Source organism: Apus apus, chromosome 4, assembly GCF_020740795.1.
Source record: "Apus apus isolate bApuApu2 chromosome 4, bApuApu2.pri.cur, whole genome shotgun sequence".
Classification (NCBI taxonomy): domain Eukaryota; kingdom Metazoa; phylum Chordata; class Aves; order Apodiformes; family Apodidae; genus Apus; species Apus apus.
The window spans coordinates 97,826,699-97,852,381 of NC_067285.1; the positions used below are offsets into that span (position 1 = coordinate 97,826,699).

General features: G+C 35.3%; 1 protein-coding gene across 9 annotated transcripts in view; it reads right to left on the reverse strand.

Annotated features, from left to right (window-relative positions):
- Positions 1 to 25,683, reverse strand: part of SLIT2 (slit guidance ligand 2) — a 256,317-nt gene that overhangs the window by 41,640 nt on the left and 188,994 nt on the right. For 5 of the 9 annotated variants that reach the window (XM_051619875.1, XM_051619872.1, XM_051619881.1 and 2 more), the window contains exons 13-26: positions 25,009 to 25,152; positions 24,719 to 24,882; positions 23,946 to 23,969; positions 21,595 to 21,612; positions 20,364 to 20,514; positions 15,425 to 15,499; positions 12,005 to 12,148; positions 10,623 to 10,766; positions 9,324 to 9,490; positions 8,387 to 8,519; positions 5,369 to 5,437; positions 3,198 to 3,269; positions 2,901 to 2,972; positions 1,506 to 1,577 (exon numbers count right to left, since the gene is read on the reverse strand). In XM_051619875.1, the coding sequence (XP_051475835.1) occupies positions 1,506 to 1,577; positions 2,901 to 2,972; positions 3,198 to 3,269; positions 5,369 to 5,437; positions 8,387 to 8,519; positions 9,324 to 9,490; positions 10,623 to 10,766; positions 12,005 to 12,148; positions 15,425 to 15,499; positions 20,364 to 20,514; positions 21,595 to 21,612; positions 23,946 to 23,969; positions 24,719 to 24,882; positions 25,009 to 25,152 (1,449 nt within the window). The remainder of the gene's footprint in view (positions 1 to 1,505; positions 1,578 to 2,900; positions 2,973 to 3,197; positions 3,270 to 5,368; positions 5,438 to 8,386; positions 8,520 to 9,323; positions 9,491 to 10,622; positions 10,767 to 12,004; positions 12,149 to 15,424; positions 15,500 to 20,363; positions 20,515 to 21,594; positions 21,613 to 23,945; positions 23,970 to 24,718; positions 24,883 to 25,008; positions 25,153 to 25,683) is intronic. The other 4 variants (XM_051619877.1, XM_051619873.1, XM_051619879.1 and 1 more) reach the window with 2 other exon arrangements.

A 25,683-nucleotide genomic window follows, 5' to 3' on the forward strand; every position in this document is an offset into this window, starting at 1 on the left:
ACTGTTAAATGGCAGTATTGGAACATCCTTCTTCTCTAGATGTTTCAGTAGTTTTTTCAGATTGCTACATAACTTGGACCAGTGGCTTTTCTAGAGATACAAAAAAATCTTTGGCAAGCAAAAGCAGTAGAAACTACCACCGCTAAGACACTCATTTCTGCCACGCTGAGCAGGAAGCCCACTCTTAATTATTGCAACAAAGTTCCAACTGAACTCCATAAATTACATATACTTGTTTAGTCAGGCTTAAGTCAAATTTGTAACAGAAATCAGACCTTGGGATAGAGAACTGCCCAAACAAGGAGAAGTAATGAGAATTTGTTCTCTCCTTAATTACAGAAGTGAATGTCAGCCTCAACTGAGGTAACACAATTCCTCTGCTAAAAACAAAATGTTAGCAAGGATAACTGGTAACCAGTAAGAAAAAAATAAGATCAATAAAAATAAAATCTGTGTAAGTTTCATTGATATTTCTTGTAGATAAGCTAGTTTAATAGTAGCATTTGCATGAATTATCAATAACTTAAAGCAGATAATTAAGTTTTTAACAATGGCAGCTGTTCAGAAACATAAAACCCAGATGTATCTAAAGCCACTAATCAACTTCCCAATTGCAAACAAAGATTTAATGACTATAAACACATCGAGGTTTACAGATAGGTAACTTGTCTAATCTAGGTTCCCACTGAAAATTAAAAACAGGAGTATTGCCTCAAATGATGTTCTGAAATCAGATGCCATGTATTTAATGTCAACTTAACTGACACAGAATTATAGAATAATTCAGGGTACTCCAGAGGTCACCTAGTCTCACCTCCTACACAAAGCAGGGCTCACACGGGAATGGAGATTCTTCTGCTTCTTTGGGCAACCTTTTCCAAAGCTGAACCACCCTCACAGTGAAGAATTTTTCATTATGTGCAATCAAACTTCCCTTGTGGCAGCTTGTGACTGTTGACTCTTCAATTCACTGTGTACTCCTGAGAAAAATCTGTCTCCATCATTGCTGTAATCCCCTGAGCAGCTTAAAGACTACTGGGCCCCTCCTTGGCATCTCCTTCTTCAGGCCCAGTTCCTTTAGCCTCTCCCCACAGCTCATACAATCCAGCCACCTTCCCACCTTGCTTGCCCCTATCCTGGATTTGCTCTGGTTGACACATATCTGCTTTGTACTGGAGAAAGTGAAAACATATCCCAGGTGCGGCCTTAGGAGGGCCAAACAGAAGGGAGTGACCTCTATCCTCAGTCAACCTGGCTGCTCGCTTTCTAATTCAGCCCAGAGTGTCTTTAGCCTTCACTGCCATGAGGGCATGTGGCAGCAGACATCTTCAATTTACTGCACACCAGGAGACTAAGGATTTTTTTTTCACTGAGCTGCTAGCTCCCTGACCAGTCCCACACAGCAGTGATGCATAAGCTTGCTCCAGAGAAGGCCTTTGCATTTTAAGTATATGAAATTTTCTAAACGAAACACTAGAAATACAGTTAAGCATCTGAATACTCACAGGTGTGATAAAGCAGAAAGATCATTAAAAGCTCCTTCAGGAACAACAGAAATATCATTTCCGTGTAAAGACCTTAAAAAAACCAACAAAAGCAGAATAATATATATGCGTAACAATCAGCGCATTAACTTTGCAAATTTCACCTTTGGTGAACAATTTTCAACTTTTCACATTTTTTTTTCTTTCAGTTCCTCAATTTTATTAGCTGTTTGCCTTTTTTTAAAACTCTAACTGGCAGCTACCAGTCTCTTGATTCTTTTGATCCTCAAATCTCATAAGAAATGTTAATATATGTTTCTTTTTAATTGAAAGAATAAAGGTCAGTAAAAGTAGGCCCACTTCTGCAAAATACTAATTTGATTTAGAGAAAGCAGAAGAGTTATTATTTCTAACTTTTTCAGCTACCTCCTGAAATTCCCATTAATTAATTATGTTAATATTTTTTTTTTAAATCTTAAATGCATTGATGGAAAATAAAGGATTGGCTGTTCGTTAATGTAAGTATAAAGGTTGTTGCTCTAATTTGATAGTAAAGTTAACTAAAGACCATTCTGAGCATCTAACATTATCTCTCCTGTAGCAAACCTGCACAAAAATCTCTCCTTTTCTAGAAATTTATGCAGTTACATGCATATCTAATACATACAGAATTATGGTTCTCAAAATTATCCATATTTATATAAAATAACAGATGCTATGTGAGCACATTTAAATAATGCCATGCTTGAGACATTTAATCCAACAAAGGTATTAAATAGTTATAAACTACCCAAATGGGGGCAGAAATTACATGCTCTGCTGGGGACTTTTGAGAAAGAATTTTTGCAGTTTTGTGGTTGTTCTTCTTCTTAATAACAAACTGAAGCTGTAAATTAGACTGACTGTTCTTTATTTTCCTTTGTCCCTTTTTGTGCGCTTTCAATCATGTTTTTCCTAGTAGTAAAATGGAAAGTTTTCTTGGAACAAAATAGTAATTTTATTGATTTTCACTAGTAAGCCATGATGTAATGGTTTTGGAAGTACTCCCATATTAAATGAAACAATAAATAAAGAAGTATAATGTTTGAATTAAAATATTCCAAATTCAACTGCAAAACCCCCTCAGATACACTGAGGAATGTATGCATATGGGTTTTTTTAGACTTTAATGCTTATAACACGGAAGAACATAACACCAAAAAGAAATACAGCCAAGATTAAAAAGCAGAGATAAGCGTATGTCTGTATATACAGTGTTTTCCAGGGTCATATAAATTCTTGTGTAGCAGGCTATGTAATTATCACTTCTCCAATGCTTGATAGGTTTTAAAATGTAGTAATTTCCTACAGGTTTGCTATCTGTTGTACTCAAATAAAATTTCTGGAAAATAGGAATGTTTAGAAAGCAATACTTACAACAACCTCAGTGATTTCAACCCATCAAAAGTCCGTGCAGGGATACACCTCAGGCGGTTGTAACTAAGAATTCTGAAAATATATGAAAAACTGTCAGCAACTATATCAGCCATTCAGTAAACAATGCAGAGCATGAGCAAAACCAGCTTTTGCACACAAAGCTAGTTAGGAAACAAGTTATTTTACAGCCTCCACAACAAGCAAGCTTTAATATCAACTAAATGTCCTTTCTTTCCAAGACAAAAAAAACCCCACTGTAATGCTTCCAAAGAGTCACTGTTACATGTTTAAACTTACAAGGTAAGCAGCTGAGTCATGTTGCTGAAGCTCTGATTAGAAAGAGTGCTGATTCTGTTGTTACTTAAATCTCTATAAAAAATACAGAAATTCAGACCATAAAATGACTGCCCCAGTCCTGAAACACTGTAAGTTAAACTAACAGACACATTATTTTTATTAGTAAAAGCAGTATCATAATTGGTATCAATATTTAAAGCAGCAGATATTTTTATTTTCACATGCCATATACAAGACCAGCAAGTGTTTAGAGCTTGATCAATGAAAAGCATTTTCATTTCAACACAAATGAAAAAGCAGCACAATGCATTCTTATACAACAGCAATATCCATCATGCTACTGAGTTAATAATGCAATCCTACATGAACCCAAGTGTAGACATTAAAGTGATTTTTTGGAGTGGAAATTATTCTAGGCATGTCCCTAATGACACCTGAGTAAATATCAACTAATATTTTACATAACACTTATATGCTGAATACATCAAAGCCCAGAGGTATCATTATAAAAGACACTATCTAAGATTTATAGAGAAAGCCCTAACATGTTTCTTGTTGTTCAATATTCTAATGAATAAAATCTTAAGTATAAGTATGGAAGCTGGAGTGGTATGCTGGCAGCTTGAAAGATAGTGGCTTCAAACAAGCTTTGAAGAAGCTATATTAAATTTGAATACTGCCCGTTCTCTGTTCTCATATTGTGCTTTAGTTCTTATTTTATGCTGACTATTTCACTATTGTTTACTGTATTTTGTGGTGAAATCCATTATTTGCTTCTGAGGGGACCTTCATATTTTAACTTGAGTGTTGTTGAACAGCTATGCAATATACATACTTCTCTTGAAATAGGAGAATCTAGAAAGAATCTAAGACAATCAACTATTACATTTGTCTGCTAAATTGTTTGGTATATTTTCTGACTAGAAGGTAGTTACATGATTTCTGGCTGTTTGTCAGAATTAGAGTATGAGTACCTAATCTCTGTGATGAAACCCTTGTCACTATGACTCTAATTAACCTAATCTCTAGACACATATACAGATTTCACTGATACTGTTGCTGCACACAGTCCAATCTATACATTTGCTTCTTGCACTGAGGTTCCAAAGTTTTTATCTTCTGTGTCCTGCAAGTCAGGTCTTGTATAACTTCTCTGAACAATCTGCAAAGATTTCGTACAGGTTCTATGCTGTATGAACTTGAGAATATTGCATGGGTTTTTTTCCTGATGTTATTTGCAAAACACAAAATGTTTTGCAAATTTGTGACCGTGACCACTTTTGGCTAGCTAGAGGTAAATAAAGGAAATCAAGTTTGTGTTTTTGAATGCCAAACTATTCGCAATTTTTGCAGCAAAGCTCTAAACCCAGTCAAAATAAATTTAAGGGATTTTGTTACTCTCCTCCACTTTTTATTCTGATTATAATGAGACCACAAACTGCTTTCAGAATGTTACACAGTTCAACCTCAGTTGGTATAAATTTCTATAGTCCTAACAAAGGCCATGGAATTACAGCCATTTACATCAATAGTATTTCTGTTTCTTTCAATGTACTCTGTTACAAAGTATAGAAATCATATTCTAATAATTAATTAAGTAGAGATAATAAATTTCAGAGCAGCTACTGACTTGCCCCAAATCATGGAGTAAGTCAGGAACTGAGTTGGGAGTAAGGTTTTCTTGAGTCACTAGACTACATTGTGGAAGAAAGAGAAGCGGTTACATTCAAGTGTTACAATAGCTGTATATGCTGTTCCTATCTGAAGCATATCATGGAGTGAAGCATCTCACAGAATATCTCTTTTGCAAACTAAATAATTCTAGTCCCTTTTTGGAAGTGTGTAACAAAATGCTGTACCACCCTAACACCATTTGTAAGATGGTACATCTCTTTTCAGGTTAACTATAATTTTTGATAATTTATTTTTGTGATGTAATCACTGGAATGAAATAACTCTGTTTATAAAACACAATTGAGTATATTATATGTAGGATGTGATAAGCAGAATAAAAATATTCTCCATTATAAAATGTGGTTGTGTATTATATTTGCTAAAAGATATGATACATTTTATGGGTTTTTCTTCCCTTATAACTAAACCTAGGTATAATGAACTTTTGCTCTGCTTTGTTTCATTCCAATATAGAATGTTGCTCTAAAATTACTTACATGAGCGTTAGATGCTTGTAGTTGGAAAGCTCTTTTGGAACAAGGGTAAACTGATTTCCATCCAAGTAACTAAAATAGAAAAATATAACAGAGAACATTAATTTTTTTCATTAGAACAGTAGCTTCTTCATCCACTAAGCTTGGAATACAACAGTAAAGTTAACAACAAATGAATACATGGTATTTATGTTTTATAAGAAACCTTATCTATGAGTTTTGGTTTTAGAGACACAACTGGGGGCCTACAGCCTAAGATCCAAATGCTATTGTATCACATATTAAGAATATTATGAAGTAACAGTAATACTAACTCTTACACAGTACTCCTGCACTCTGAGGTCTTTATCAATCTTTATCAATTTCACAAACACATAGAGATGAAAAGTAAATCTGACTCCTGCAAGTCACATTAAGTGTGAATTTTGAGATACCATAAATAGAAACAGATCCTGACATTGCAGAGGTAGTCCTTTACCGCAGAAACAGCAAGGGCTGGTCCCATCACTAACACCACATTCGTCAGGCCTGCAGTTCATGTCACCTCCTGTAATTTCTCCCTGTATATCTCATGATGCATCATGCACAACATACTACAAGGCTGTTTCTATGGAGTATGTTATGGACTGAAGGCAGTGATCTATTACCTTACACTTAAAAAGTTAGATTTTCTTTTCCTCTTTGCAGGTTACCAGCTCCTGTATTATATTTCATGCTCATAATTCTCAACAACACACTTGTTCCTCCTTAGGGTGCAGAACCATCAAGCTGTATCGGCACCTGAGTTACAGGCAAAAGAAGGTAACAAGCCTTGCCTAAACAGCTTCCAGCGTGCAGCCAGTCCTTACAAAGTGCAAGTGGAGTGATTCTTCATGTAACCAGGGCAAGTAGTTTAGAGATGATAAATGGAGCAGATAAATAGAGCAAACAGAGCAGGAAGATTACAAGTCTTTAGTCTCTCAACTGGGGCAAATTACTTACTTAGTATTATGGTGGTATTACTTGTGTCTCATGGAACTCAAGTAAAAACTTAACCTTCTTGTGTTTATACAAAGAAGACATTTTAGCCATCCAAATGCTGGAAATACAATTGAGTTAAGAGCAGCCTCTGATAAAGACATTCTTAGATTAATTTTGAGTTTAATGTTTTTAAGTATGCTGCAGCATCTTCAGAAAATTCTGTCTTGACTAAATGGATGAGCTGAAACACAGTTAAACTGAATGAAATAACTATCAAAATCTAATAAAAAAGCTTTTAATGTTCTGTTTTGTTTGTGGTTTTTTTTTCCCCTTGGGTCATGCCTTCCTTAGGGCTGCTTGCCAAATTCAGAATGTGTGTCTCAACAAGTATTATGCTTACAGTATGTCAGTGGCATTATATAATGGTGACGAATGGAGCACAGACTCATATTTAAGCATTAAAAAATAAATAAACAGCATTTAAACTTTTTGAAGGATCAAGTATTCCAAGAAAATTATTTTATCAACAGATAAATTAGGATATATTGCTTTAGCTTCATTAGAACTGAAGTACTACAAGTACTCTCTTGGCTGATAAAAATTCCTCTGTGTTCAAATGAAGCAACTATTAAGATATTTTATAAAACACATGAAGAGTACATCTTGGAAGGGTTATGCATGCTAATGAACAAGAAGAAACAATCAGTATGCAACTGCTAGCAGGAACCACCTCCATTATCCATTTGAAGAATATGCTAAATTGCATGCTTAGACACTCATTTAAGCATACAAAATCGTACACAAATGAGTTCTCAGTCAAAGGCAGAGCTCCACTTGCACTTCCAAAAGTGTCTTTAGTTGCTTAATTTTACATTGCATTGAAGCCCTGACATCATCAAATTGCATTTATTAGGCCAGACTATATTTAATTAAGTCATCTCCCATTCAAGAAGAAGAAACAACACCAAAACCTGATGAAAGAAGTTACAGGTTTACATAGCTGTGTACTCCTTGGAGTTCTTAATAATTTCTCTGCATTAATGACTAAAGCGTTTTGGATGCTATTAAACACCAAATCAGTGGTGGAAATTTCAGCATCTTCTATATAATACCAAGTAGTAAAACAATAAAACTGATTTATTGTCTTAAGCTACACAATTATGACGTCCTTTGAAAAAGTACTACAATTATCAGTCATTATGAAGCATTAGTAATTTAATATTAGATACTTGCCATGTAACAAAAACAACTTTTTATCTATTTTTTTCAGTCTTGTGACTTATCTGATCAAAATGCAAATCAGATGATGAACCCAACATTTAAGTTTATATTTCCCCCCTTATAATGCATAAAAATGCACTCATCTAGTCTTGTAAGTAGCTTAGTACTTGCTACCTGAGGTAGCAAGCTCTTTTTTTATATCAGTGTCACTGTCCAACTACATATTAAAATTCTGTCTTCATAAAATGCAATCTTTACCTTCTTTCTCCTATAAAAAATTATCAAGAGCTTAATAAAATATGCTAGATTGTGTAAGACTGTCTATATGAAAATTAAGGCTTTCTACTAAAAGCAGTCTTTCTGAAAGATCATAAACCCATGTTTATTATGAAAATATGCAAACACTAATATATTGTTTCTTTTTGGCTTCTTCATGTAATTTAAGTTCTTTCTGAAAAGTGACCATAGATTAATGAGAATCACTGTTGCCCATAAATTAACCCATTGTAATATGGTATCCACTTCCAGTTATGTTATGTTTCAGTGCTGAGTATATACATTCTGAGAGTGATTATGATTTTATATACACATATTTTTAAAGATTTTCAGTAACATATAATTCTTAAGAGTGTTTTGGGTTCACAGAGCACTGCTAATTCAATCTTAACCTCAATTTTCTCAAGATACTGTGCAAGTTTTTGTATCTATAAGGCGGCATATTAATAAATCTCCACTGATCATCTGAATCAAATTCTTCATTTTCTTCTCCCCTCATTCTTGAACCTGACAGTATTAACCTAACATTGATTTTCATGAAAGGGAAAAAAGTGTGCCACTTACAGTTCGGTTACATCTTTTGGGATGCCTTTGGGCAAAGCTTTTAGGCCTTTGTTGCTGCAGCGAACTACTGTGTCTAGACAAGTACATTCTGCAGGACAGCGGGAGAGTGGGGAGCAGCTATTGTCATCGTTCCCTGGATAATAAGAAGAAACAGATACTAAGCTTGCTATACAGATGTCACTTCCATATTAGCAATCATATTCCACCTAGAATTCCTATAAGCAAACATGATATTTCTACATGACAGTATCTCGAAGTACGGAAAACTTTTAAGTCATTTCCGTAAACCATCGCTCCACGAATTTACATTTCAAGTGATGCTTTATTTAGTATAATGCTGTTTTACTAGGTAAAAATGCTATTATTTGGAAAAGAGGTCAAGAAACCAAAATATATGTGGCTTTTTAAAATTAACAAATTATTAAAAATAAACAGAGTTTCTTTAAAGAAAAGTTACAGCCTTGTAAACTGAAAAACTAATAAAGCAATAAATGGAAGAATGTGTGAGAGATGTAAGATAACAGCTATATTTATTTAAGTGTTGAGGGGAATCCTGACAAGCAAGAACTCACAGACTAATAAAAATGGCACATTATTTGATCAGGTAACCTGAAAGAGCACTTGATTCAAGCATTAGCATTTGAAAATACTCTCATCTGAACGACTTTTAATCAAATTCTTTAATTTTTATATTATCCCAAAATTATTATTTACAGTACTGAACATAAGCAAGCAAAACTTTTGAAAACACTTAAACAATAGCTATGTGCTTGCTGATAATCCAAAAACAAGTGAAAGATTTTTAAACTGATGTAGAAATTAAGCATGAAGCACAGATGAAGATATTTAAGCCATAGCACTTCGCCGTCTATGGGAATCATGCAGCTATACATATGAAAACTGAAATGATAAAAAGTTCAGATATTAATTTTCTTACCATCATCACATGTAAAATCCTGAATTGCCACATCCTGGATGGGAATCTCTTTGAGAAAGTAGGGTTTTTGACAACGAGGGTTCCCTGTCACAATTCGCTTCTTCCTTAGCCAGTCTCCAAGCCACGCAAGATGGCAGTTGCAGTTGAAGGGATTGGCCAAGAGATTTCTGAGAACCACGGGAAGTTTACCTTGGTTAACACCATTTTTTATCCTAAGTATTCTATTTATATTTCAAAAAGCTAAGCTTAAATACCATTCTTCAAACAATACTATGTACAAACCACATGTGAAAGCTGTAACTGAGGCTCTGTGTGGGGAATCTTGATACAACTCGTTTAGAAATAATACAAAACTGTCAAAAACCTGACTTGTTGTCAAGCCACTCTGTACTGATAACGTAATAATTTCATATAGAAATGAAGGGTGATTACTTTACATTATTAGCTTTAGCCTGACAACAGCTATTTCATTAATTTGTCATCTCAAGATTTCCATCTTTTATTTGCTCCAGAGAATAAGTTTCCTATCTGAAGTGACAGCTAAGTTGATTACATGCCAGTTATAAAAATGAATTTACTTCTAGAGGTCTCAGTACTTTTGGCATGTCCTTACTTCAGCACAAGCCTATTGACTACTCCATTATTTATAAACATGCCATCCTTAATATGCACAAATTACTCACTTGGTGGGAAGTGTCACTTTTTATGTGAATAAGGGATTAAGTAGTTTCCTGAATGATGCTACCTATAAAAAGCACTTCTTGTAAACTGAGTGGCAGCTTTGCTCAACTGTTTTCCCTTTGCTTAAATTACATTACATTTAAATTATAAAAGGGATGCTACTTTTAACAGAAAATGAGACTGAAGCTTCATTACAATTATACCTCTGAATTAAGATCCTTAGTAGGCTGAGAAAATTTAAGGCAATAATGGGACAGAACAGCACAGAAAGACAGACAACATGGTGATCTGACTAGCTGTGATTGCGCAATACCCACCCCAAATGTGGGTTTCTACCCTGGCTCAGATCAGTGGGGTTCTGCAAGGGGGAAGACCAGGACATTTTTTCTGCCTTCTCAGGCACTTCTGGAAACCAGTCTAACGCTGCATCAAAGGGCACCATGATTGTGCACCCAAGATGGTTCAGAAAACAAACTTGTGGAAAAATCTCTCTATTAGCTAATTTTTTCCCTTAACTTTACCTCATGCTTTGAAATTATACGCTGAACTATTAACAGAAATGACCCCAAAATGTTAGAGATTTAAATTTGTGTAAGGTAAAACATGACCATGACTTACAGCGTAGAAAGTGAATGCAGAGTATCAAAGGAGCCTGGTGCCACGGTGGTGATCTGGTTGTCATACAGTGAGAGCAGGCGGACAGAACTCAGGCCGGTGAAGCTGTCATTTCCCACACAGCTCACACGGTTGCTCCTCAGCATCCTGAGAAAGGAAGGATCAGCATTTCTTAGTTTTGTGCAAGCAGAGGCCAGAGCTGAAGTGGAGGGGATTGGAACACAGAACAGTGGGAAGGCAGGTTTCACAGAGGCGAGGGGTGCTTTCCCTGAGCATTTGTGGCTTTTTTCCTTTCAATACCAGAATCCGTAATTATGAGTTTAACTGACACTAAATTGATTGAAATTCCACAAATTAGAGATACATGGCAGCCCCCTCTTCATGTTTCCAAGCCTGATGACTCTAGAACTGCTGTTTACCGGGAGCATAAGGATAAATTCTAGGAATCACTTCTACTACATTCTCAAATGTTTTCATAAAATGAAATCAGGCTACCCTGACTCATCCTCAGCATGACTTTGAGATTTAATAAAAATTTAAGAATATTAAGCAAGAAACACCTACTCTAAAAACTCTTCTATTTCTATGAAATGTGAGCTTTGCTGTTTTCTTATCTCTCCATCTATAAATCTATATTTTTCTCCATGCTCTCGTCTAAGAGTAGCTGCCTTTAACAATTTTAGCATCTTAGAATGCAAAGTTAGAAACAATAGGCCTGATTTATTAAAAATACCTGATGTCTATGGACAGCTGGAGCCCTAAAGACCATTTAATCTTGGCTCTGCCCTGCTGATCCAGACAGGCCAAGAAGCTGTGGACTGCATAAACACCTTTTTTTTTTAGTAGAAAGAGCTAAACTGCATTTTAATGGAAAGATTGAAATGAGTTCAAGCTATGGTGCTTTTACTCTTCCCTTCACTGTTGAAATGACATTGAAATTACTTAGAAGAGCAATTCCCCACATTTCAATATCCACCAGAATAATTTTTTCTCCAGCTAAATTCCAAGTAACGGTTGAGCTGAATTGAATCAGACTCCATTACATAACGTGTGTAATTCCCATGCAAAATTCTGACACTTTAAAGCAGATGATTACTCGCATTTCTGCAGTTGGATGTTTACCCATTCTCAGCTGCTAAATAATTTTAAAGGAATCCTAATTTCTGTAGTCAAGTAACCACAAAAAAAAATTTCAGCTACATTATATAAATAATGAAATAATATAATGTATGGTAACTTTTTGTAAAATAGGAACAAATGGTAGGATATGCTTGAATAATCTATAGCTAATCCTCCAAAATAAAGTTTTTAGGACAGAGAGAGTATTATTTTAAAAAATACCTGGCAGAAAGAAAGCATTAAAACACCCAAATCATTATACTTACAGTGTTTTGAGACTTTCTAGTCCTTTGAACATTTTGTGTCGAACACTTTCCAAGCGGTTGCTAGTGAGCAAGAGTTCATTCACACCAGAAGCTCCATCAAATGCTCCTTCTTCAATATCAGTAATCTTGTTATTGCTTAGGTTTCTGTAACACAGGGAGGGAGGGAGGGAGGGAGGGAGGGAGGGAGGGAGGGAGGGAGGGAGGGAGGGAGGGAGGGAGGAAGGAAGGAAGGAAGGAAGGAAGGAAGGAAGGAAGGAAGGAAGGAAGGAAGGAAGGAAGGAAGGAAGGAAGGAAGGAAGGAAGGAAGGAAGGAAGGAAGGAAGGAAGGAAGGAAGGAAGGAAGGAAGGAAGGAAGGAAGGAAGGAAGGAAGGAAGGAAGGAAGGAAGGAAGGAAGGAAGGAAGGAAGGAAGGAAGGAAGGAAGGAAGGAAGGAAGGAAGGAAGGAAGGAAGGAAGGAAGGAAGGAAGGAAGGAAGGTTGGTTCACATCACATAGACTTCAAGATACTGACTTATTGTGTTAAACTAATACATGTTGTTCAAACCAGTAAAGCAAAATTGAATGCCCTACCTCCTAAATAAAACAATATTTTTAAAGCAATCCTTGGAATATGTTTTTTAATAATGACAATTATGCAGCTCGTGCTCCTGCCATACAAGATCATATTTTAATAATTTGAATCTTGTCAGTGACTGTATTTTTTTTTCATGTATCCAGTCCTGGTAGCATTATTAGATGAATTAATAACAACATGATAACTGTATGCGTACCAGCACAACTAACCACTCTGATCTCTTTATTTCATCTCTGTAGATGCAAATATAAGGAAACAGTACAAACAGCAACATATGGAAGTGAAATGTGTGAATGTAAACCGTAAACAAAATGTTAATCATTTATGACATTAGTTAAAAAGGAGTGTTCATAAGCAAGGCAGTTCATTTATCTTCAATTTGCATGCAAAACATATAAAAATGTGGGAAAATTACCTAAAATACTGCCAAAATATTTAGTGTTTATAGATTTTAGTTGAAATATGGAAATTACATCCCAAATGGGTAGTATCTGTACTATATATATATATATATATATATATACACAAGCATACATTTTCTTAAAGATTTTTCATATTTTCTCGACTTCTTTTGGTTTGTTTCATGCAAATATACACATTACGGAAGTACATATCTACATGCTAAAAATATACTAGTGATGTTTAAAAAGCTCTTAGAAATACTCGCAGACAATGTATAACAAATTGTAACTAAAACCTCTTTATTTTATGGAATTAATGGTTTTGGAAAAAAAAAATAAAAAATGATGTAACTTCTAGAACAGATTTTAATTGTTCAAATCAAGAAAGACACCAACAGAACAAAAATTCATACACTTGCCAGAATGAAGTGGTGCCATTATCAAAGACATAGAAAACAGAGTTGTGGCTTAATCTACTCGTACTACTAGTCTAGCTGTAATGTGACATACACTTCGCCTGTAATGAAGGATACAATCATTACTTTCATCCAGTCAGCCTCTTGTAAGGAGACTTGCTGCACAAGACTGGAAGCAAGAAACTAATTTCAGCTGGCTTATCTGTGTCAAGCCCTTACTTTCCTAAAATCTTATTTGTTCCTATTGTAACATGGATACTACTTCACAAGGATATTTCAAGGATTACATGTTGTGTAGCTAATCAATGATGCAGTGCATAAACGTGCTTTATTACTGATGAACCATCAAATCAATTAAACATTTAGGGCCCAATATTTCCAAGTCATCTGTGCAGAAGGATCTTTGCACCTATTTGAACCTTCAAAAGAAATATAAGCTCCACAAAAATACAGAATTCACTCATTTTGGTGTCTGCAACATCACTACCTCATTGCATTTCAGTCATTCCTAACCAGTCACTGTATTCTCTAACTTGAAGAATTTGTAACAACTGGTAACTATATTACGAAACTACAGAGCACTATTATTAAAAATGTTATATTTTCAGTAACAGTTTCTCAATTTTGATCCTCCTCAATTATCCACATTTCAAAGCTCTTGGGAGTTCCAGCAGACAACTACACCGAGACTGATTAATATTCTTCCTTCTCTTTCTTTTGTATTGAAAACCTGCTCAACCTAAAACCAGCAAACTAGCTTTAGATGACATGAAATGTTTACTAAGCTACCTTTATAGACTGAAAAAATATCTAGTTGCTGTCAGTATATTCCCCCTTTTCCCTGTTTTTCAATATGAACTGCCATACGTGTGTATGTGTACATGTGTATGCATGCCACATTAAGAATTACCGTGATTTTAAAGGGCACTTTGTAGCTGCAAGGTGCTAATCTGAGATCCTTGAGGAATTAAGAAAACTGGGTATCTACTGAACAGTACCAGAACACTGTTGTGCCAGCATTCCTACATTCTTTTTGTAGGTAACTTAGACCAATCTGAAGTGGCAAGGCGTAATCAAGTGGATAAGTAAAAAGTAAAGTGTTGTGTGCGTTTTTTTTTTGTTTTTAATCATTAGTCTACTAACTAAAAAAATAAGCAGTAAGTATTTAAATAATTGTGGTCATTACAGCTGCCAGCAAGATTCTGGATAAGGCCAACAATAGTTTAAGTAATACCATTGCTTCCCTTAAGATTTTGGTCACTATTTACGTGGCAAACTTCTACAAATGGTAGTAAATTGGTGACTACATTTAAAAAGCAGTGCATAATTTTCATTAATCTAATCTATTTTTACTTGCATTTTTCTTCACTTACTATTTATGTTTGGATTTAATGCTGAAAAGACTGAACACAGGGTCACAAAGTCTAACTAAATTATCTACCCTTAAATATGTCTTCTATGTAAGCAAAATAAAAGCTTTTCATAGATTTATTTTTAATAACACCTGCAACTGGTAAGATTACAAACTCCTTTTAGGACGTGAACTGCGAACATGGACTTACATGGATCAGTTAACAAACAACGTTTTTCTCTATCATTTAATTTTGATATACCCCTCATCTAATGAACGTTTAATGAACACAGAATCAAAGGCACACCTTGAACGTGCTATAAGGGGCAAAATTGCCTGGTTAGGGAGTAGTACAGGAGGTTACGAAAGATTATTGGAACCTTTTTTGAGCAACTTGTACAGTGAGCTCCCTGCTGTGGCTGTGTAACAGACCTGCTGGCTGGACACTGCAGTGAGGGTCCTGGAGGTATGCACCAGTAGAAGTTGATATTGGCAGTGACTGGTCCCAGAGAGAAAAGCTGCAAAATCTGATCTATCCCAACAATTAATTTAAACCCATCCTTGATTTTTTATTAGAATATACTGAATACTTTATATAGAATAATTGATAATGGTGGAGAAACACAGCCAGGAGCTAATGTGCTACCTGAATAGACAAGGTCACTGAAGTTGTACTTACATTTTACGCAGCTGAGGAAGTTTCTTAAAGATTCCAGTAGCTTCCAGGACTGAAAATTCATTATTATTTAATCGCCTGCAAGAAATGAAAACAGTATCAGAGAAAAATATTCAGGCATTGGTAAAGAATGTTTCACACTAAATAAGCTTTTTAGACTGGTTTAACTGAGTAACTGGTATTTAACTGGTAGCTGAAGAACAATTCTGGAAATACTGACATTTCTAATTCTGGAAATTCCAGTGAATGAACATTCTCATTAGTTAAACTTAGGTATATATAAGATGTATAGAATCAAAACCAAATCACAAAATATCATACAACTAAAGCTGCTGAGAAATCTAGTAAGATGTTTATGATTTTTCTTCTAAGGGAAGAAAAACAAAAATGTGACTGAGGAAGGATTCCATGGCAACTTATAAATAAAAATCTTTAAGAAGTACATATTAAACACTGAAGATTAGTTTACTGCTCTTAAAGGCTATCAGGTGGCATCTGCCAGACATCTGGAGGTGCTCACAGAACACTATTTACAAGAATGAAATAATTACTTTATGCTCAATGCTTTTTCTGAATAGGGACTGAAACACACTGCATAGGTCTTCCCAAGAACTTATAAACACTTACCTGACTGTAGTTTATTTTCACACCACTACACCTAACAAATATATATTGCATAAGAAAGGATTAATGCTGCTTTGTAACACTACAAGAAGATATACAATGAACAACAAACACTGGCTAGATATTGATCTTGCCTGCCCAGGTATCAAGACTGTTCCAGCACAGTATACCGTTAGCAACTGCTAGGTTAGGGGACCATTTATATTTCAAAAAATATCAGAACTGACCCAGTATTCCCTATTTCCTCTCTTGAAAAGAAAAGGAAAGTTATGAGTCTTAGATTCTTTATAATTTTAATGGAGTAATCTTACTGAGGAAGGGAGTCTGTCCAGCTTTTATTTAGAGATCTTAAGTAGGAAGGAAAACAGATGACTGACAGTATAATTTCAATCTCAGAATATTTTTCAAAATTGCTTTATTGCAATACAAGATTTAAAAAAAACCCTAGAAAATAAAAGAAAGCTGCTCATTCATCCTTTCTTCCTGCTTATTCTCAATGACAGCCAGAAGGGAAATTAAGGTTGTAAATCTGAAGGGATGGCTGTACAATAATTGCAGCACGGAACTAAACTGAAAGAAGACAGGAGGAGTTTTTTTGGATATATGTGGAACATCTGTATAGCACACAGAAATAGAAGGAACATGAATTTCAAAAGACAATACCACTTCTGAAAATCAGCTTGTTGACTTCATGTGATTTTTAGTGGGATCTTACAAAAAGAGTTTTTTTCACAGTGTCTATTAACAAAGCTGCATAATCATTGTAAAGACTTTTGTTCCCTGTCCATCAACAATGGAAGCACCGAGTATTCTATAAATGCTGATGTTTCAAATACATTTGAAGTGCTATATCATCTAGTAGAATCATAGAATGGTTAAGGTTGGAAGGGACCTTAAAGATCATCAGGTTCTAACCTCCCTCCTATGAGCAGGGACACCTCCCAGTAGACTAGATTGCACAAAGAATAACTTGGTTTTTAAAACATTTATTGGTTCTAATAATAGTTCTTTGCTGTGCTCTATTGCAAACATTTCTAGTGTCACTGAAAAAGACAGTTTCATCCTTTCCTCCCCCCAACAACCTCTTGAATATTAAAAATAATTTGTCTCTCCTTCAGGTTTCCTTCACACAAATGCATTATTTTTTTTTCTCAGAAGCCTTCTTTTCTAGATGATCCTTGTCCTCCCTGGCTTTATTTTCCGAAGTGATCTTGAAAAATGCAGCAACGTAGTATTCCAGTTGGAATTTTATTGTTATAGATGGTAAAAAAAAAATATTTCATATAACTTCCATACTACACTCATCTACATCATCCTAAAATGAAATTTGTAGCAGTGCCCAATGGCACTCCATCTTTAATACAGTAACATTACCATAGCCTTTTCTCTTGATCTTCTTGCTGGTTATTCCTCAATCTTGTATTTGTGGTGGTAATTAGTCCTACCTAATGTCACACATAAAAACTAGTCTTAGACAAGTATTACAGAATGTAAAGAATTTTCCATGTTTTTTGAAGATACTCCTTGTTTGAGAAGTTTCTGCATACTTCTCTGTGATGGAAAAGAAGCATGGGTTGAACCACTGTATTGTGTTTGGTTAAAACTGTAGCACAAATTGTATTTTCTCTCTAACTTTGTGTCCCAAGAGGAGTATCAAAGGCAGGGCACTGAAGACCAAGAATAGGAGGAAACAACTTTCCAGTACCTGAAGGGGGCCTACAGGAAAGATGGGGAGGGGCTTTTCACCAGGGATGGCAGTGATAGGACAAGGGGTAATGGTTTTAAACTGAAACAAGTTAGATTTAGGTTAGACATCAGGAAGAAATTCTTCACCATGAGGGTAGGAAGGCACTGGAATTAGTTGCCCAGGGGGGTTACTGAAGCCCCCTCCTCAGAGGTATTCAAGGCCAGGCTTTGTGAAACCTGGCCTAGTGTGAGCTGTCCCTGCTCACAGCAGGGAGGCCGGAACCTGATGATCTTTAAGGTCCCTTTCAGCCTTAACCATTCTATGATACAAGAAAAAAGCTGTAGGTTTTGCAATAGTGAGACAAATACCAGAAAAGTGTATGTAGCTGGAGCAACAGGATTTGTAAAAAAATGCAAAAATTATTCCTCTATCCACTCAAGAATACTTGTAAAGCTGCTGAACTTTTTCTTACATAAAAAGGAACTGAAGAAAAATCTGTACAGCTTATCAAGAAGGTTTAATAGTGATTTGTTACAGTCTAAGACCACTTTGCTGGATAGAAAAGGGCTCTTTAATGGCAAAAAATATAAAAGAAGCAGTGATGGAAACTGAGGAGACGTAGACTCCTCTTGAAGTTAAACTTCCCATTTTAAAAATTTTAACAGAAGGGAAATAACTTATGTAACACTAAGGAAAATGGTGGATTTTTAATCCACTGATACCTTAAAACAAGACTGGATGTTTTCTGAAAGAAGTGCTGTAACCAAACATGAACTATCTCAAACACAATTTTTTTGTTGACTGAAATTGGAGAGTTTAGGATACACAGCAGATGATGCTTGATAATGTAGTTGTTTCTTCTGAATTTAAAATATTAATTATAATTATAGAAAGAAAAAACTTGACAGTTTATCTTCCACACATAAAAAAATTAATAAGAAGATCAACAATTAAAATACTAAATTATTATTTCTTCAGATCAGAGAGAAATAAACATGAATCCTGCTATGAACCAAGACAATGCAAGCTTGCCACTTCAACAACTCCACTTCTCATCTCTTGCTGCAGTAACTATGATTTTTACAACCATTACCTTTATTATCTTCTCCTACACTTTAACCTGTTACCCAGTCCATCAGTTTTTTATGCAAGTAATTTTATTTCAAAATACTATAGTGTAACATTATATATATTTGATGAGCATTTTCTGTCTTCTTGTGTGTCTTCCTCCACACTAGAATCTACTTTCTTTTTCCCTCCTGTTTGTTTCTTCACCCTTTATATTATATCCCTAGCAAATGCTATATGAAAAAATAAAATACAATATGTATTTCTCCACTGAAATCTGTCTCCCTACGACTGTGTATCAATTTGTTCTTCGCTGGTACTATTTTATGAACTGTAAATCAACATGTGAACATGGCAAAAGGTGAGCTATATTTTTCCCACACATACCACTTTTTAAATTTAATTTGCCATAATTTTGGGCACAACTAGAATTAACATCTAGATTTATAATTAAAACATTACTAAGTTCAACTTGTTCTCCCCGCTCAGAGACAGACAAAAATGTCCAGCTCTATTTGCACAACATTTCTGTTTCAAATTCCTTTTTCTGTCCAGATATTCCAAATCTTTAACCATGGTCTCATTAATTCATACCTTCACTGCTGTACTATTTGTACTGGCTTTGATGACAACTGCAGACTGATCTTTTGAGACATGTACCAGACTGTTGCTCGTCTCAGTCCTACGGGTCCCAACATGATTACAGCTCTCCCATCTCTGCATCTCTGTCCCCACTTTACTATGTCAAGTCGAAGTTCCTCTCTCTTGCCCCTCAACATTCTGCCTTGTTCTTTACACTAAATCTCCTGCAAAAACCATCTATTTCCTCTTGCCTTTGCACTGCCAATTATGGCAACTTTCATCTCCTGATTTTCTGCTGATCGTTCAAGCACTTCTGTATTCCCTTTCATACTATGTTTTGCACATGGGAAAACCTGGTAAAGTTGTCTTAATTTTATCTTTCAATCCCTCCTTTGAGACCACTTCAGTTGTAATGCCTACAAATCATTCCTATACGGCACTTATTAAGCAAGTAATAATCTGTGACTTGTTTTCTGTTCATGTCTGTTCATTGTATCATTATCTCATCTTTTTAACCCAACTCTGTCCTGTTTGTCTGCTTTATCTTCCTCTGGTCTCCTTCCTGCCACATATTATGTGTGTTTTGTATAAGAATCAGCTCTGTTCTGTTAAACATCTAGGTTGCACTTCTTAAGACAGACCACTGGTTACTGGATGTCCGAATGGTTCTGGCAGTTAAAATAAAAAGCAAAATAAACACCACTATCGTTCAGACAAATCCAAGTGTGTAGCTCATGTACTAGACAACTAGAAGCACAGAATACTTACCTTATTTACTTATCATATGTTTTTAAGGTTAGATGAAAATGTAAACTGAAATTATGCATAAATATTTTTAATTAATATCTATTCCTTTGAAGTGCACCACAGAGGTTACACTTATTTTTTGTTGTTAAAAAAACTAAGGCTGTGGGTTTATGTTTGAAATTTGACATTAGTTTTTCGATAAAAAAAGAATCCTTTAGTATGGGTTCAACTTACAACTCTGCTGTGTACTGAGGGATGTGATCAGGAATTTTGTTGAGTTTCTGATTGGAGCAGTCCACTGTGGTCCCTTCACAGCGACATTTCTCAGGGCAAGCCAAATCTGCAAAGCAGTCTCCACTTAATTTGGATCTGTAATCTTCAGTGCCTGTAGAAGAGTCAAGTCAAAATACAGATACTGAGTCAATGAAATACAAGATTTGCTTCTTGTGGAAGGTTGAAAAGATGTCTGCAACGCAGATAACGGGTGGGCAACTTGGGAAATGTATGATAAACTTTGTGATACTGAACAGACACAAGGGCTTCAAGAGGGTTAAATATAGGGGCTTAAGATATGCTGGAAAAAGAAACTGTGACCAACTTAACATAAGAGGATAACATTAACTTGAGCTTTTCACAGCTGTACTTTCTGCTGATTATGTTGTCAGCCAATCTAGCCTTGTTTATAGCTAATCACATAAATGCCACGGATTCTTTTAGAATTTATTTTCTTTCTCTGTAACAAGACTAAATAGATCCTGAATGCCACCTTTTCTCTTTCTCTTGTTACAAATTTTTATTGTTGACTGGACTTCATTAACCTCTGTGATTTTTTTTTAATAGTCCTGATACTCCGTATCATCTCAAACACATAAGATTGAAAGCCCTGTTTTCAGCTTTAATTTAAAAAATGTGTGATCCTGACTTAAGCCTCAGCAGCTTGCCATGCTGTAGAAAGCTGCGTGACGTTCCATGGTGCTTGACAGAACCATGTTTTACTCATACCTCACAACCACATGGTTAGATCAAGCACAACAGAAAATCTCGCTACATTATCAGAACTGCATCCATTAGGCCAAGGATAAGAGCAAGGGAAAAGAGGAAGGAGTAGGTATAAGTTATAGAAGCATTTGAAGTTTAAGACTTGCTTACATGACATGGCATTCATATTACTGAATGTCCAGTGCCACAGTGACAGTATTATTGTCACAGATTAAATAAAAAGTACAAAAGAATTAACCACATTGAAAGTTTCCTCCACCATTTCCCAGCCAAAGAAAATGTCCTAAATATATCAGGAGAAAACATCCAGTAAGGAATTGAGGGGGGGGTGACAAAGAAAACAAGGAGAAGCTGAAAGGACCCGGGGGTTCTTCTTGGACAAAGGTGAAAAGACTGAGACTAGTAGAAGGTGCATCGGGGCTGGGAAGTACAGTGTGATTAAGCTCAGACACTGAACGTTACTTACAGCCAAAATGGTGAACTCCTGCAAAAGTAAAGATAGCCAAGAAGAAAAAAAAGACAGAGTAATCCCAATTAAGACAAAAACATGAACTAAGCTTTCATGTTCTCTATTCAACTTTAGTTTGATTAGAAGATGTTGTTAAGTGGTAATGTCTTCAGCAAAGACAAAGAATGATTAATTTTAAGTGGCATTAAAATGAAGAAAAGTTTGCTATTATTTACAGATTTCATACATGATGATAATGTCTCTGATGCATTATTCTTCATTATTTGGAATGTACTCTTTAAACCTGCTCCTTTGAACATATACATGCTATGCCACTTAAAACCTTAGTAAATCAAAAGAAATAGAGGAGAAACAGATTCCTCGGGGAAGGAAAAAAAAATACTCAACATTCCTCACATATTATGTTATCTAATGTTTGTAAATGTCTAAGTAACACATATGATATAACTATATGGAATATCCCTATGAGCTGCAGACATACAGTATTTTTTTCAAATTAATGACTGGATAACCTTTAGTCTTCCAAATCACTATAATGAAAGTCTACTAAGACTTCCTAGAGCCTGCAGAGGAAGATCTTCCAATGAGATATTTAAACAAAAATTATTTACATTTTAAAAGAAATGCTAACATTTTTCCAGTGCTTACTGAAGTGTAAAGCAGTGTTTAATACTCAATAAGCAAGACTACAAATACATTTTTATTCCTCCTGCATTCAGAGTAAATCCGTGTTAGCAGTTTAAAGTAAACAACTAAAATAATCAGGGACAAGTTCGTCAAAAATTAAAGAATTTCATGCAGCATCTCCCTGATAACCTGATAGGAAGCACAGAAGCTGTATTTCAAGAAACAAATATATGGCACTTTTTGATTTTATTTTTTTTTTTCACCCCCCAGGAATAGCATTTTTAAAGGGTATGTAAACAAAGCTAAGCTGTGTGTGTGGCCATATTATAAACAGGCTGTGAAGACATTTGCTGGCAAGAACACACTTCTAACTAAGAGCAAAAGTTGTGCTGGCAAGGCTGAGTAGAAGTCACTCTGTGGCAGGAATGCAGCTGTTGTACTCATTAAGAAACTGAGTGGTACTACAGGTTTGAGAAATTGAATCCCCCTCTGTTTTATGCTCCTTTAAAACACATTTTCGTGGCTGCCAATGCTGATGAATTGCTGCCTTATTTTGTATTTCATTTTGTCTTTTCTTCATATTCAAACCAATACATTAGTAGGAGGGCATGAAGGACTTCACATGATTGCTGCAAATTTAAGTGATACATCACACAGCATTAGAAGAAGGGCTGTTAAAGACAGCAGCTTAAAAGACAAAGACCAATCAATAAATCAGTACTTCAAACACTGCAGAATGACAATATACCTGTAGTACTTGAAAGAACAAGCGCACTTGTGTCATAATCAATTATTGCAGATATTTTTCTAAATATTAAACTAGTAGAAAACCCTGCTTGCAAGTAACATACTGTAATTCATTAATAGATTCCTTATTCCCTTGCTTATTTCGTCAATCAATCATTTATAATCTGTTAGGAACATAATGCAAGTGCCTCATTGTTTTTTTCTGTTAAGAAATCAGTGCACACACCTGACAAGCAAGGTAAAATAATGTATTTCAAAGAGCTAGGGCCAACATCAGTAAATCTTTTGTGAAAATATAATAGACTTATTGTAGCTTAAAGCAGTGTGTAAATTGCTGTTTCATCCCAACTCTAATGTTATATTTTCTTTATTGGAAACCATTTCTGATTCATTAGATGTGTGTGACCACAGAATGCCTTTAATGAAGAATATCGGGTTTCTCTTCCAAGCATTCCACTGTGATTTCATACACATAAGGAGGGTGAGCAAGCAATAGCTATTGCCAGTGTAGAGTATGAAAGCAAGGCAAGAAAATATTAATTTCTAAAAGGCTAATTGGTTTGAAGTTGTACTAGCTCTTTGATGGTAGTATGGTTTCCTGTGTTTAAAAGTAGCTCAGGAGCTACATTTTAAAAACAGTAGTGGCAGAAAGACAAGGTTAAAGGTAAGTAAAGGTGTCAATTGAAATATGAACTAGCAGGTGCAACCTTCTAAATAATTTCAGTAGAGGTTTAATTTTGGTAGGTGCACAAATTTGTGAGACAAAAAAAAGTAAATGGAGCTGCATGCTAAGCTCTTATTTCAGAAAACAGCACTACTCATCATCTACAAAGGAAAACTATGTCTAGATACAAGTATTGACTAATGTTAATACACATGCAGCAGTTTCCTAAAAGCTATAACAAACTTTGCTTTTTTGGGGGAAGGGAGAGAGTATCTGCAGTTAGTCAATCGTACTGCAGAGCCAAACCTACCTGGAATGAAATACTGTTCTTTAGCTAAATAAAGAGAAAAAAAAAATAGAAGATGCACCTGAATGTCAGCAAGCAAAGATTGAGTTTTTTTAGATTAAGTATGGACTACAGTTAACTACAGATAAATAAGTGGAAAAATGTGTATTCGCGAGAGCTGATAAACAACAAAGTGTGAATAGTCATAAACGTATCCGGAACATGTATAACTAACAGTTCTCATCTGGTATTTGCACTTGAGACTGAATAAATTGTAGAATGTGAAATGCACCTGGAACAGCTGGATACCATATGACAAAAGTTAGGATTTAGAGAAATGTAAGTAGGAAATGGAGTAAGATTAGAAAGAGAAAACAGTAAATTTCAGTATGATGTCAGCTCCCTGTATAAAACGAGTATGTCATGTTTCCATATTTAGCTAGAAAGTTTTACATCTTTCACATACTCCAGAGCCTTGTGGAAATTTTACAAAATGATTTATGTTGTTGATACTTGTAGTGGATAACTTTAGCATTTTATTCTGAAGCATTATATATAGCATTTCTTTTGTTAGATTTAATGGTACTCAGAAATAGTGCCAAATGTGTTAACAATAGTAATGTTCCGTGATCCAACAGTCTGTGACTTCCATGATTTCCCCACTTCAGTCAAAGAACTAAAAGCGACTCTGCAATGCTTAATAATTCCGTAGAGAGTCAGCTGCCTTCATTAGAACTTCTATAACCACTGTTTTTTTGCCAATAAAAGAAAAACAGCAGCTGAACTAAGAAAATTACCTGAGCAGCGGAATTTCTTGCTTTTGATCTGGCCGATCCTTTTGTTCGCCAGACGGCGGGGGCTGGTGCAACGGGCACCACTGGTCTCTATGGGGTTTGTATGAAGATAATCCGCCAGCCACTTCAGATGGCAGTCACAGATAAATGGGTTCTGAGCCAAATGCCTTTCATGAAGAAAAAAATTATAATTTCACACATTATTTCCCTTTGGTCTCAGCAGTTGCTGGTATTTTTAGTACATTGTGGAATATGAAGTCATACTAAAGACAACCATAAACAAGCATACATACAAGGTCTGGATTGCACGTAGGGGTGAGAAGGTGCCTTTTGCAATGGTCTGAAGCTTGTTGTCATACAAAGAAAGAAGATTCAAGTTGTGTAGATCTTGAAAAGCATCAACTCGCAGGCAATTGATCTTGTTAGCATTCAGTAATCTGTTTAATGGAAGACAATTATAAAATTGAAATAATTTGCTCAGTGTCATTGCAGTTCCAGTGGTTTTAATTCTTTTTACATGTTTGCAACCAGAACAAGAAATACAATAACAAATACTAATTGACAGTGACATAGAGGATTTCAGTGAATTGAAATGTCTTACTTAGGTGCTCTGAAATTATTCCTAAATATTTACACTTTGGAGTTGAAATGTGGATGTTTGTTTAGCTAAAATTGCATTTCTTCCTTGTAGAAGAAATGTGCTGGTAGAAGGTGTGTGTGTGGCATTTGTCTGGGTAAAGAAATAAGCTTAAAAAATCAAGTATCTGCTAGGAAAATTAGTTTCTTTTGCCAAATAAATAAACAAACAAAAAAGGAACTGAACACTGTGTTCATTAGCTGGAAGAGATGTGCAGTGGCACTTTTAATTATATGTTACTAATCAGCATGCTGCCACATTAACAGAGTTGTAGTAAAAACTGGTGGCATGGAATATATCCAAATCTGTCTTGGAACCTTTTTCCTTTCTA